This window comes from Chroicocephalus ridibundus, chromosome 5, assembly GCF_963924245.1.
Source record: "Chroicocephalus ridibundus chromosome 5, bChrRid1.1, whole genome shotgun sequence".
NCBI lineage: Eukaryota > Metazoa > Chordata > Aves > Charadriiformes > Laridae > Chroicocephalus > Chroicocephalus ridibundus.
In genome coordinates, this window is record NC_086288.1 from 74,857,770 (window position 1) to 74,871,709 (window position 13,940).

General features: G+C 39.8%; 1 protein-coding gene across 3 annotated transcripts in view; it reads right to left on the reverse strand.

The window, feature by feature from the left end:
• MTMR7 (myotubularin related protein 7) overlaps positions 1–13,940 on the reverse strand; it is a 52,661-nt gene that overhangs the window by 12,326 nt on the left and 26,395 nt on the right. For all 3 annotated transcript variants that reach the window (XM_063335862.1, XM_063335863.1, XM_063335861.1), the window contains 3 exons: positions 11,163–11,297; positions 6,015–6,147; positions 1,243–1,352 (listed from right to left, as the gene is read on the reverse strand). In XM_063335862.1, the coding sequence (XP_063191932.1) occupies positions 1,243–1,352; positions 6,015–6,147; positions 11,163–11,297 (378 nt within the window). The remainder of the gene's footprint in view (positions 1–1,242; positions 1,353–6,014; positions 6,148–11,162; positions 11,298–13,940) is intronic.

Consider the following 13,940-nt stretch of genomic DNA (forward strand, 5'->3'; position numbering starts at 1 on the left):
GAAATAAAATAGGTTAGGAAAGATACGGCTTAGAAAAACAAACATTTAAGTTAAGTTTGGGCTTAATAGGGAACAAGGAATAATAATAAATTATCTATGTTTATCTCAAGAGACAAGTAGATTCTACCAAAATAGAACCCCTGTGGGCAGGAGACCAACAACAGAACTGGGAACCTCACAAATAAGAACGGCTCAAAGTGCCTGCCTGAGGAGGCACGAGGCTAGCAAGCACACGGACAAAGGATAAATTTTTTTGGACAGTATTTTAAGACTAGCCACTGGGGAAAAGTTGTCGTCGAGCTAATGTAAAATGACCTGATTTTTAAAAGCTAATGAAAGCTAGTAGGGCTGGGAGAAATAATAACATGTGCATTTATCCCGCAGCAGTAAGAAACTGCAGTTGCCCGCTGAGCAGGGAGAAGCAAAGCAGGAGAAAGAAGCAGTTACTGAGGAGGGAAACCCATCAAGTTTCATCCATACAGTCATATCTAGCAGGTCATGTGAATAAAATGGCCTATAAGAAATTGTAATAGTAATCTCAAAAATAAGAATTGAAACCTTAAAAGGCAGAGCACAAGGAAGGGGGTGATAAAATTTAAACTCCTGTTGGTAGATGGCAAATACCTGCACTACTTTGGGTGGGATTAGGAGAAATAATTTCTTACCAAAGCCAACAACTGTTTACTGAATCAGTTTTTGAGTATGTAAGAGTAGAAGCTGCTGGAGAGTTTGGCCATGGTAATACACAGGAGTTGGTTTAGGAGGTACATTTAGCTGGTTGCTAAATAAATCAGAGGGGAAAACACAGTAGCTAATATTCCTATATTACAACTACCATGTGAAGAAGTAGTGCTTGAACAGAAACCTTCACCGAAGAACATGTCCAGAAACCAGTGGAGGAGGCAGGGGAAACAGGGAAAGACACGGTGACAATCACTGCTGGGGAGTAAAGTAAGGACCTTCAAATACCCGGCATAACAAGATACAGGGTAGTAGAGGCTTTAGCACATTTGAATTCTTCGGTGAAAAGAACACAAACTTTTTTTTACCAAATTAGCAAAATGTCCACAAGGCAGCACCTAAGAATCGTCTCTCCTCATATATGAAGCATTGCAAGATGTTGGTTTTTTTTCCAGATACAACGTCGCTGAAGGTAACAGAAGTTACCCACAAGCAGAGAATTTGATCCTCGCTGTCTGTATCTGGTTAGTACAAGTTTTGTTCTCATTTTGCACACTTTACCTTTGCAATAAAAATGCCAGCATCCATAATCGCTTTGATATGCTTCAGCCAGCCAGAATTTTCTAGGCCCCAGAGAAAGTCACTCATTGAAGGCGATTTCAGCTCACAAACTGCAAAACAAGTTACATCTTACACTAATTATGGTCCCTTAAGTTTTCACTGACTGTTCAACCTAAGAGTTATCTCTTCAGATATCCCCATCTAAAACGTTCATCTATTGAAAAGAATGGCTACTTCACAGTCAAACTTTACCATTGTAAAAAAGCATATATTTAAGAAACGAGGCTGGGTCAAATTTTACCCAATATGTTGATTTAAGTTAAAAAAAGAAGCTGTTACAAAGCCTGTAACAAACAGTTTGCCAAATACATCCTTCTGTGCAGCACAGATTTTCCAAAACTGTGTTGGGAGCAAAGTTTTCAAACCCCTGAGAGGGGATCATGTATATATATGATGTATAATATGTATATATACATGTATATATGTATAATAATGAGGGCTTGGAGGTGGAAAACATGATTTCTGCTGTCGGACAGGCAGACATCCATCTAAATGGTGCCACAGCCTCCTGTTGCTGGCCACGCTTGCTGGGCTGCCCACCAAACCCAGCCATCAGCATCACCACAGACGATGGGGTTTGAGCTAAAGCGATTCACTCCACAGTTCTCCATCCCTGAATGAAACCTTAGCGAAACATCGCTTGTAGTCAGAAAGTGTTCTGATGGTGAGATAAAAGCCATAATTCACAGTTTTTACAACATTAAGTTTCTACCCTGTTGGAGGCAAGTGTCTTTTTTTTTAACATTACAGAGTTTGTGACATCAGAAGAAAAAAAGGGCAATCAGAATCCAATTCAGATACCTCAATCCAGCAGCAAGCAAATACTCAAAAATATTTGGTGCAATCTATTTTCAAGAGTGAGACACTAAATTCACCCCATAAGTAGCCTACACATTTATTTTGATCCATGTAGAACTGTACTGTATTTTAAGCAAAACGATATTAACCAGTGAAACTAATTTAAGGAATACAGTGAAAAAATGTCATCATTTTTACTGAGTTAATCTGTGATTAACTATTAGATTATTAGATTATTAGATTAGATCTGTGAACTAATAATGTCTTAGTAGGTCTCTTGTCCTCTGGTAATCTTCTAAAAGACTCAATTAATTATGGCCAGTGGCATAATTTTAGTTTTCTTCAAAGTAATTGTGATTTAATTTTACAAGCCAGAGTTTATACCACTGCTGAACATATCTGGCTGTCTTAACTCTATTTAATTCAGAGGCAAAATAGCCTAATGTGTCCATACCAAGCCTCGCAATCTTTGTACGTAGGGCCTCTTCCAGATGGTTATTTTAAAAGTCATTTCTGAAGGATATTTATAAAAATGCACAGATAGCAGCAGTGAAAGCAAACAGCTTTTCACATGCTTAATGCTCCTGTGCAGATGGAAGCATGACTAATTAGTAGCTGAATTCTGGCTGAAGCTGCTGTCTCTGTTTACAAAAGCCCAAGGTAAGGCTGAAATAGTGCTTTGCTCATTCCCACTACCAAATTTGAGTCAATATTTACTGACCACTTCACTGAGCAAAGTTCAGACTGTCCTAAAGGCATACACTGTGTATTTCACATAATTTTTGGCTACTGATCTGGACCTTAATACTGAATTCAATTATGAATTCAATTAAGAGGCTGATTCTAAGGGGAAAAGGCATCTCCGCAGAAAAGGTACCAAAATCTTGGAGAAATAAGACCTGCTACATGGGCAGGGCTCATAGCAATCAAGACCCGCGCTGGGCAGGGCTCATAGCAATCCAGGGGTGCTCCTGTCCCCAGGAGGGGAAGAAGAACCAGGACACATGGTGGAGCCGGCCTCTTCCACCAGCAAAAGTACTAGAGGGGGATGCTGGACCAGTTCCCCCATTTCTGGTGGGACGGCCATCAGTAGAGGAAGGAGTAAATGCCATGGGCCAAACCGTCAGGCCCTCTTCCTGGGTGATCTCTCACTGAAGTCCAAGGATCAGAGGGCTGCTCTTACATCAGCAACTACTGCTCCTGGTATGAGGGGAGGAGAAGTTCATATTTGCTGTTTAAATATAGAGAGGGAGCATATGCGGTCATCATTTCAACGCGCAACAAATGGGGCTCAAGTCGTGGTTGGCCCCTGGATGTATGGCAAACTCGCCCCATCACGCGTGCCAACCAGCAGCCCCGGCCAGCCCTTGAATCTTTACTGAGAAAAGTCCTTGTGCAACATTTCCTTCTAATATTAAAAATTATTTCAAGGAGGTTATGCACAGGATCAGAATTATCACAAGGGTCTTCACATACACCTCTCTTCAAATGAAAAAAAAAATCAATAGTATACTAAAGCAATATGAGGCAGCAGAGACAAAAGTAAAACTTTTTTTTTCTTTCTGGAAGGAAATTCCAGCATGTTGAAATGCATTTTACTTCCAGAGTACAGTCAAATCTCAAAATGTTTTGCATATTCTGAAAAAAATCTCCTTATCCTACAGATTTAATCATTTTATAAGGCTGATATATTTTGCCAAAATAACATTATACAAAAGTAAACACATGTTAAAGTTAAGATAAATAAAATTGCTACAATGAAAGTCAGTAAAATCACAAAGCTGAAACCAAATTTTTACCTACTCAAATACATTATTGACATTATTATAAGTATAAATTAATTTCTTCGGCTTTTTCCTAAAGAAACATCATTGAAAAGAACACATCCCTAATATAAGTGCATTTTCCAATGGAAAACTGAATAATCAATTTTCGTTCAAATTTCCTCAGCATTGGAAGTTATTTAAAATTGTATATTGAAAACCTTCTGCAGTCTCTCATGTGAAAAAGATCCTCCAACTTTCACTTCTGCTTAATTCCAGTGAGTTGGATAAAACTGCCCTTGCACTCCTGCAACACATCAGACCTTGTCCTCTTTTCCGTGCTTCCAAGCAACAATACAGCACACATCAAACTAAAATCAGTTTTCATCAGCCTCATGTGTCTTTTCAAAGGTTTTTAGGTACCTTGTAACATCTCACAACAGATCATGATCGTCAGACATATCTTGCAATGCTTGTAGTATGATGTGACGTTTTACCTTAAAGATTGACCCAGGTGTGTTTTAAGTCCTCCTTGATAGAAATTTAAAGCCATATTAAATTATATTATCGTTGTCCTTGGCGGCCTTTTTGGTTCTGGTTCCCTTCGTATGTGCAAGTCAGGTAGTAAATACCCTTTCCCCAAGGGAAGCAGATGAAGGGATGAAGGGAGACTACTACGAATGGAAAAAGATGAAAAATATGCAGCCCCTTCCATGAGAAAAGCCCTGCTCCTACACTGAAAGTCATGAGGTTTTTAAGAAAAAAAAAAAAAATACTTGAAAGGCTCAAACGCTTGAAATTGCAGATTTAACTTCACTAATTTCTAATCTTATCAGCCAGGTCACTAAATATGAGATTTCAACATAGCAAATATAAAACCCATGAAAAAAGCAGATGTTTTGAGCCTATGGCTCATGTAAAAATAGAAGCTAAGAAGTAATGCCCCCCCAAAGCTGCCTGAAGTGTTCAATGCATTAGAAATTACCTCGTTATATGTCAGTTTGGGCCTGTCTCATGAACTTTTGGCTCAAAAATAGTACACAGCACTGTCCCATGCAGCCAGGCTGGTTGTTTATTATTTTGACTTTGATGGTCTTAAACCAAATAAATAAAGTGACAGGTTTCTTCACCCGGCCTCTTTCCTAGCCAAACGAGGCTTTGTAGTGTACTAAAAATCCTTCTATTTTCTTTCCCAAGACCCTTAGACCAAGGAATTAAGTCAAAATAAGTCATGAAGAGAGTGACTGTTGTACCTGCACCAACTTTACTGCTGGTTTTCATAAACTGCTCTCATTTGAAAATAGAGCACAGCTCTGTCACAGAAAACGTAAGCCCTTCTTAGATCTAAAATTCACATATTCACCAAGAATAGCTACATCAAGCTGATCCAGGAGGTGAGAGAAGGTGTTGATGATATACATGAAGTAAATACTGTGGAGTGGAGTGAAAATCAACAAGACGCTGAGGGTCAAGGGTGGCTTATTTATTCTTACCCCTTTCACAGAAGGCCTCTAAAGAGTAATCTACTCCAAATATTAAATGGCAGTACAGATGTACTTGTTTATACACTGATAAGTATTTATAAAGCAATTATTATTAATTTCCATGGGATTATGAAGGTGCTCAATGGTTACACCCATTGACTGTGAGTTTCATACACAAACCTGATGTAACATGTTCTATACAGGGCATGGGTAAGTTTCTATTAAAATTCCAGTCTAAAATGCATGACTACCTTATTGACCACATACAAAAATCAAACCATAGGTTTTCTGAGCTTAAAAAAAATTCCTATGTTTTCCACTAGCATCAAAGTCAGCATAAGTAATTTTTTTCATTATAGCATCAATGTAAACTGCAAAAGACAAAGTAGCAGAAGTAAGGTGGATGGAAGTCAAATGAATTTTGCCATTAAAGTAAACGATACCTGGATTTCACCCATGAAACAAGGTGTTTGCACAATTAGGAAATCCCTACTAGTTGCGCCGCTGCACGAGTCCCACTCGCCAGCAGGCAGCTGCATGCAGCACACTATGCAGAGCTCCCTTCTCATACCCATTTTCACTGCTGCTGATTTCAGAGCAGTTACCCTGATTTATGTGACAGAAGGATCTAATCTTTCCTCTAGTTTTCAATGAGGAAGAGTATTACCTTCAAGCATTTTCTGCAGACTGTTTCTCATGACGTGGATGTTCTCGATGCCTATGAATTGAAACTTGATGTTGGAGTAGTTGTCTTCATTTTCATATCCCTTCCCTGCTGCTCTGTTTGCCATTGCATTGAGCTGAAAAATTTAGGGAAAATTGGATGAAAAGCAGTAGCAAACACATTCTTTTCAAAACAAAGCTCATGGTCTACTGCAATAAATCTGAGTGATTTAAGCCAGGCACACACAGGAAGCATTTATCGGAGTGTCAACACAATGGGTTAGGAATTGGGGAACTGTTTATAGCCCATTGCAGGGTGCTGGGTTGCTGAGGCTCTGACCTCTATTTCACGCACCTTGAGCGTTAACTCCTCTGCAAGAGCATAAAGGCTTTCATTTGTTTTCAAAAGGCTGTTCTGATTTCATTTCTGATCAGCGTTGTTTACTAGCAGAAGGCACCCAGGAGGTGGCAGTGTCTTATCTGCCATGCCACTGTTTCATCACATATGCACACTGCAATGTTGCTCAAATTAGAGTGTTTTACTGCTCAAATCAACCAAAAGTTGATACAGCTTCCTTCTTCGAAGTTTGGAATAATGAAGAGAGAGTTGGAGTAGTTTTTCCTATGTTTATAGTATCGTGGGTCTAGTTGTGAAAGACCACAAAAGATTTAAATCGACTAAATTACCACAAATATTTGCATTTGCAATGCAGCGCTATCAAATATTTTGCTATGCTTCGGCAAACAATACATTCAACTGGAAGCCAGGGTTTTGTCTTTGAATCTGTTACTTGCCTCCTGGCATGGGAAAGTCACTAAATGCTTCTTTAGTTCAGCTTTCCCAAGCATAAAATTAAGGAGTTTTTTAAATGCTTATTTCCCCCCCGGCCCTCTTTGAAATTCTTGGGGGGAACAAAAACTATCTGCCAAGCCCCTTATGCCAAATTTTGATCTCAGTGCTGAAAACTAGAGCTGATAGAAATGAATTAAGTACTTTTACTTTAACACCTTATCTATGATTTTTTTTTTAATTATTTTTTTTATTTCCTATAGGTAAATCTCACTGTCCAATCTCACTTTTCAAGAAAGAAACTGCCTTTTTGCACAAAGTGCATGTTCTCTTATGAAATGCAGGCTGAACTTCCCAAGAAATATGAAGGCTTCAGGAATAACAAAGCATCCCACATGGCAGAACCTCCACTCCAAGGTGGACTAACAGCTTCTGCTCAGGAAAGATTTAAGAATTAAACGACAATGGATACTGCACATCCAGACTGGAGAGCACTAACAAAGCTTTTGGAGAGACCTTATGAGGCATCAGTTGGACAAAAAGAGACTCATCTTCATTGCAGTGAGAGCCCGTGCTCATGAGATACCAAAACAATGTGTGTCTTAGGCATCGCCATGGGGACAAGAGGCTGTGCAGATAACTCCATTTCCAGTTTATTTCCCAATATCGCAGGCAGTACTATTGATTTGCTGCTTCTGTGGTCACTCCTGAAACTCACAATAATATATTCAGTACTCGGCTAATGATATCATGGGATAGACAAGAATGTGTCTCTTCCTGATCTCTTCCAACCTAAACGCACATATTCCCGATATTAAATTTTAATTTGGAGCTAAATGCATGCAATTGAGCAGGACTGATTGTCTGCTGCCAACTTATCTCCAACCAAGATGAACAAGTCTAGCTTTTTTACATCGTATGTCAAAATAGCTTTCCATGGATGAAATTTGACCTCTTAAATTTCAAAGGAAACAGCTAAAGACTAAAAGCTTTTTATGCCATTAGAATTTAATTTTAGATGCTAAGAAAACAGATGGGTGAGACCACTTTTCAATTCTTTTATTCTGTCCAATTTAATATGTGAAGATAGGGGATTTTTTTCCCATCTTCACACTTTCTAGCGCATCCATTCCCACGAGCAGCAGAACTTGGCAATAGGAGTACATAGTTACATTTGTGGACCACCATTAGGATTTGAAACATTGCATGAATTTCATGATACAACAGAAGGAACCATATTCTCAGATGCAAACCTAGGCAAAAAATCCAGCATTTTTCATTTACTCAGGTCTTGTGTAAAACTTCTTTTAACTTGTAGTATGCCATTCTGGAAAAAGTGCAGGCAAAAAAAGAATCTGGTCTATCGACCAGCAGTCTGCTCATGTTTTGACTATCAATGAACAATAAAAAAAAGATACAGCCTGTGAACAGCATGTCCTTTAAGGACACAGTCCTCAGTGTGACTTGCTAGGAAGATAAAAATTATCTGCTGAATCCTAATCTTTATCTTTTGAAGTAGACATCAGTGTTCTAACATAAACAACATGAAGCAGCGTCTCTCTGCAATAGCATATAGCTTCAGGAAGAAAGATCCATGCACGTGAGTCCAAGACACCACATACCCCTGAAACGCTAAATGAAAAACATCTAGCCCCTGACTGACCTAATCCTCAGTAAAATAAATGCTATTAACTGTCTCTGCCGCAGAGCAATTTTATCACAGAAATCCTTTATTAAGACAGTCTGAAATAGCCCTCTTTAAAAGCAAATAAATATAAGGTTAAATTTGCAGGGCTTTCTGACACTCATTTATTTTAAATATTGTCAGTTGCCAAACTTTGCAGCTGCCACAATATTTACTAACAAGTTTTCCACATCACCTACCAAAATTCCATCTGTTGCTCTTAAAGTAGTTGTTGCAAAGCTCTCTAAATTGTGCCTGTCCTCGCTTAATCTCAGTGAATACGAGGAGACAACCTCTAACGGGAACAGACCTCGCTTGCCAGGTTTCCTGGCATCTTCTTTCATGTGGAGGATAACCGATTCCTGTCTTATTATAAAAAGTTATAGAAGTAATTTGTTTTACTCATAAACAGTAAGTTTATATTAGTTTATTCTGTAACATGTAGAGGAAGGAGAATATGAAGAGAGACAGTAGCCTAAGAAAAGCTCTGCATATGGCCATCCTGGTGTATTTAAATGAAGTGGAAACAAAGCTTTCTTCCGCAGCCAAAGCTTTTCTATTGAAGATTATCAAGCGCAATGAGGGACAGCATATGAATAGCTCTTGGGAATGCTGAATTCCCTGGTCCGTTAATATTCATCATCTTTGCAAGGAACCAGTTCTGGTGAGAGAAGAGGCAGGTAGTTTTTTAGCTTCCTAGAGCACCAGACTCAATAACTTACCTTTACATTTGTTAACGGTTCCCTGAGGAATGCCAGGAACAGCTTACACTGATATCTGTCACTTCCTACATGCTCTAGATTTATACATGCATCAGGAACTGCAAAATTATCTGTAACAGCTGTAACAAGGCTGCGTTTGGCACCTGGGATCACAGGATCTTTAGAAAATCCGTCCATTCTTGCAGCACAGAGAGATAACTAGGAATCTTTGCATACAAATGTCGTTACATCAAAACTTCTTTTTTTCCCCCCAGAGAAATTAAATTAAAACAAACAGTTTTCATTTGCTGACTAGCTCCTGAAGAAGCCATATTGCTGAAATATGCCATCGTTCATGGCTAAGCGAGCCAATTTCACTCTCTCCCCTTGAAGAACAGGTTCTTTTCACTGCTTACAGGAGGTGTCTCATCATAGTAATTTACCAGAAAAGTTTACAGGATGGATCCTTCCTGTTACTACCTTGCAAAACATCATTAGTAGCCAAGTCAGTAAGTCATTAGTAATAAATCCCATCAATGAGTAACCTCCTTAATTATGGAAGAGTACGAATATTCAGGAAATGCTAAGGTATAAATATTATCACATACAGAAAACTATTAAACAAGCATTATTTAGGCAGCCAGGTCTGTGCTTCCTATCCAAAGCCTGCTCTGAACACAAACATACCAGTCCTTTCCTAGTGCTCCTCATGATTCACTTGCATCAAGACTGCAAGTAAGGCGGTACCATCCTCGCCTTTGCAGGAAAAAAGAGGGAACTGAAGGTCAAAGTAGCCACCAAATGACAAAGTGCAAGGAGACATGCCAAGACCTGTTTTTCTGGCTGCTGCCTCCCATTACAGCTGTGAGTGCTCAGCACTTTCCCACCAGCCCCCAGGCCTTCAGACCATCACCAACCAGGCAGGTCCCTTGTTTCTGCTCCAGCTCTGCCAGGTTTGCCCTTCCTCGCTCCATTCCTCATGTTTCTCAGCTTTAGCCACCCTGCCCTTTCAGGCTCTGTCTCCTCATCTCAGGATGCTGAAAGAGCTTCCTCGTTTGTTCCTTTTCCTCAAACCTTTGCTCTCTTTTTTCCTCTTCCCCTGCTATAGCTCACCCTAGATCTACCAGGGATTTTGTGGAGATTTGCCCCTTCGGTTTCTTTTCTTCAGATGCTTTGGTAACTACAGCAGGGAAGCTATCAACGGTGTGAGAAAGAATATATCCCTGCTCCCACCTCCAGACACTGAAGCCTATCTAGCTCTTATCACCTTGAGCTGTTTGCTGGCATGCCAAATTTGGACACAAAGTTTTTTTAGCTTCCAACCTCTTCTAGATCATTACTGAGTTTCACTGTTTCTGCACAGCATAATTTTTTCTAAAGCTTTTACCTTGGCTAAAGATTTTAGTCAATTATGAGATATGGCACCTGAGATCGCTATTTACCATATTTCAGATTCTCTCTCAAAAACACAAAAGTGCTGCAGATATTCAAAGAAGGTCTCCTTGTCACCTCAGTAAATGGTCTTTCCTTAGCCTTATGCAGAGGTCGTTGAAATATTCCCACATAAGCAGGCAGAGGTTTGCAACATTAGAATATAGTTTAAAATTGTATATTTAAAACTGTAAATACAGTTTTATAATGGGAATTGTTTTTCGCTAACCTCATCAGTAATATAGTTACTGATAGCTCCTCTGTGTGGAAACAATTCTATTCCAAGTTATTTACTGTTCTGTATCTTGACATTTTGTTAAGAACAAAAAAGAGAAAAGTTCAGTGTAAAGAAAAAAATCCTCTAAGAGATAAAAATGCGGGCAGGATTCCCAGTTAAGATTCCCCTGATAAATCCTGATTTACCTGTGGAGTTACATAGGTGCAACTAAGATGAGAACTATGGTCAGTCATTTGGGCTGTGCATCTTTCCTAATGTATTCAGCCCAGGTTCAGTCTTGCTACGTGCAAGAAATTGACTGTACTTACTTTGGGCCGAGTATCAACAACATATAGGAAATCACTTCCTGGGTTTGCTTTTCTAATGGCCTGGAGCATCTGCTCATCCTCAAGGCATCGAGCACTAAAGCCAGATAAAGGCTGACTGCTTCTACATATGGACGCCTGCAGAAAAACAAACAAACAAACAAAAATCAACATAGTTATTAAGCAGAAATTATTTAGCATCCAGAACAGCAGATACAGCCTATACAAAACAGCTCATTGGTACAGTTACGTGGGAAGGGCAGAATGGTAAAATGAATTACGTGTTAATAAACAAGTTCATCTTTAAAAGGCAAGCAAATATTTAAACAATACAACCCCACTGGCTCAGGTCTAGTCTTGAATCCAAATTTTAGAGTTATTTTAAATATAGTATTTCCCTAATGTAAAATAACTCCTGAAAGGTGGTCTCTAGAGGATGTGACAAGTACAACGTTGCAATCACGACAGCACTGGTGTAGCATGAAGAATGGGTCCTTTTGCGCTGTCACTCACACTTACTGGTGAGGCTACTGATTGCGCCCAGCTTACACCAGCGCATGCTTTACTAAACAGCCTGAGACACCACGAGTCCAGGAAACAAAAATGCATAACATGCAGCTGGATAGATCACTGGTGGTGGTGTATTTTTAGCACTGCCTCTGGAGATAGACCTTACTGCATGGGAAGTGGGTCAGGCAGCCTGACTCCTGGAGCACAGTTATTAATCAATCAAGAGAGCTTCTCCCCAGACCCATCAGGATCAGACCTCCAGATGAAACTGGGTAAGAAGGAACAGAATGTGAAATGGATGAGCAGGGAGGGTTTTATTTCTGCTAGGCAGAGGGCAGCTAGATTTGTAGAGGGCAAGGGGCTAATACATGCACTTTCTAAGCACTGAATGTAAGCATGAAAAGAATCTGCCTGCTGAATGTCGTGACCCATGCGGACTGCCCTACAGATTATTTATTACTGTGAGAAGGGACGTGCTCATTTTCAGCCAAGTCTTTGAACTATCAGTAGTCATGGATCTTTAATACAGAAAGCCTGAATTGTGCCTGTTCACACTTTATTAATAGTTTTTGCAAACAGATTATTAGTTATCGAGCATCTCACCTGCTGATTAGTGCACATTCCAGTGATTTAACATATGCTTCTACCTTCTTTGCATGAAGCAAAAGGTACATATGAATATCTCCACAACCTGTCATTTTAATAAAAGACATTTCTCTCTCATCCATTGTGTACCATACACAAGGCAGATATGTCCCTCAAGATTAAGGCTGAAGTTAGGGTAGTGGATGAAGGATTCAGGAAAGTATGTTACGTTTTATCTTACTTAATTATCTTCCTGGAAGCACAAAAGGCTAAACTATGTGCTGGCACCAGTATGGGAGAATGGCTTGTCTGCAAATTAGGCTTGGGGTTAAGATCAAGTTTAGCCCCAGTTTAAGAGATAACCGCACTGCCAGTACTGCAAAACCAGAGGAAGATAAACTGACCTAGTGAGCACTAGATATCATGAGTGGGAATCGTTACACACAATATCCATACAGAAATCACCTCCTGCTGACCCAGGTCAATTTCTTAGGATGAGCACATAGGTCTATAAAATATCTTGGGCTCTGATTAAGAATAGGGCAAGAGAGGGTTATGTTTTGCTATTGCACAGACTCAACAGACAGTTCCAGAATTTGATCTTACCATATTCACACAGATCCTGTAAGACACAGGGTAAGGTGTCACATTGAATTTGTCAGTACCAAAGAGGGTACTATGGGAAAGTTCTGGGTCTGAAAGACTAAATGAGTGGCACTCGTCTCCCCTGCATGCAGCAGACTTCTTCCCAACCTGCTGTCACCACAGCTGTTCAACATCTACCATCACAAATCTTACCCCACTCCTGCCCAGTACTCTATTATCTGGCAACTCATGCCAGCCTCCAAACTCACAGAGGTATTTCCTCCAACATTCCCAACCCTTTCCCCAGCCCTTTGAACCATGAAGGATCCAGGATTAAACACAATACTTCAGATCCTGGTGGTCTGAACCTTAATCTGAACTCCAACCACAACAGGGAAAACATTCAGGCTAAAATCATGAAACTCATCCAAACTGGATCACTACGTATTGGAATCTAGCTGATACCTGAGACCTTTTCTTTCACTGAGATTTGGAAATATCCAAGTGGTTTGAATCCTAGATATCTATATTTGGACTTACCTGATTATGCAAAGTGATTAACTTTGAAAATTTTGGCCCTAATGAAATATTAAGGATAATATGGAATTTATGCAGAGGCAGTATTTACTACTTAAATCCTCCTGTCCTCCAGTTTTGTTGTCATATTCATAGGTCTTTATGGAAGCAGAATTCTGATAAAATAAGGAGTAAAGAAGATGTCGAAATAATGTCTCATTTCTTCCTTCTAAAGCTAAAACCTACGATAGGGGCCACTGTAAAGATAAGATTTCCATGGAGACTATAGCTTATGATTCCTGCTTGTGACATCCTATGGAAATATCTCCCATCCTGCGTGGCAAACTCTACAGACACCCTGTAATCCCACACTAGCTCTGTCTCTTGGGAAGTCCTGGCTATCTCTCAGGACTAGGGAAGACCTAGTGATGCAGTTGCCAGTCTGGGATTGAAACAGGAGATATTAGACACATAAATCCTTTGGGAGTACAAAGGGGACATCATCCTCCTAAATGGTAATGACAGTTGAGCTAAGCCAGTCCCTAGGGGGCTAGGACGGAAATGTAAGAACACCCAGTCCACAGG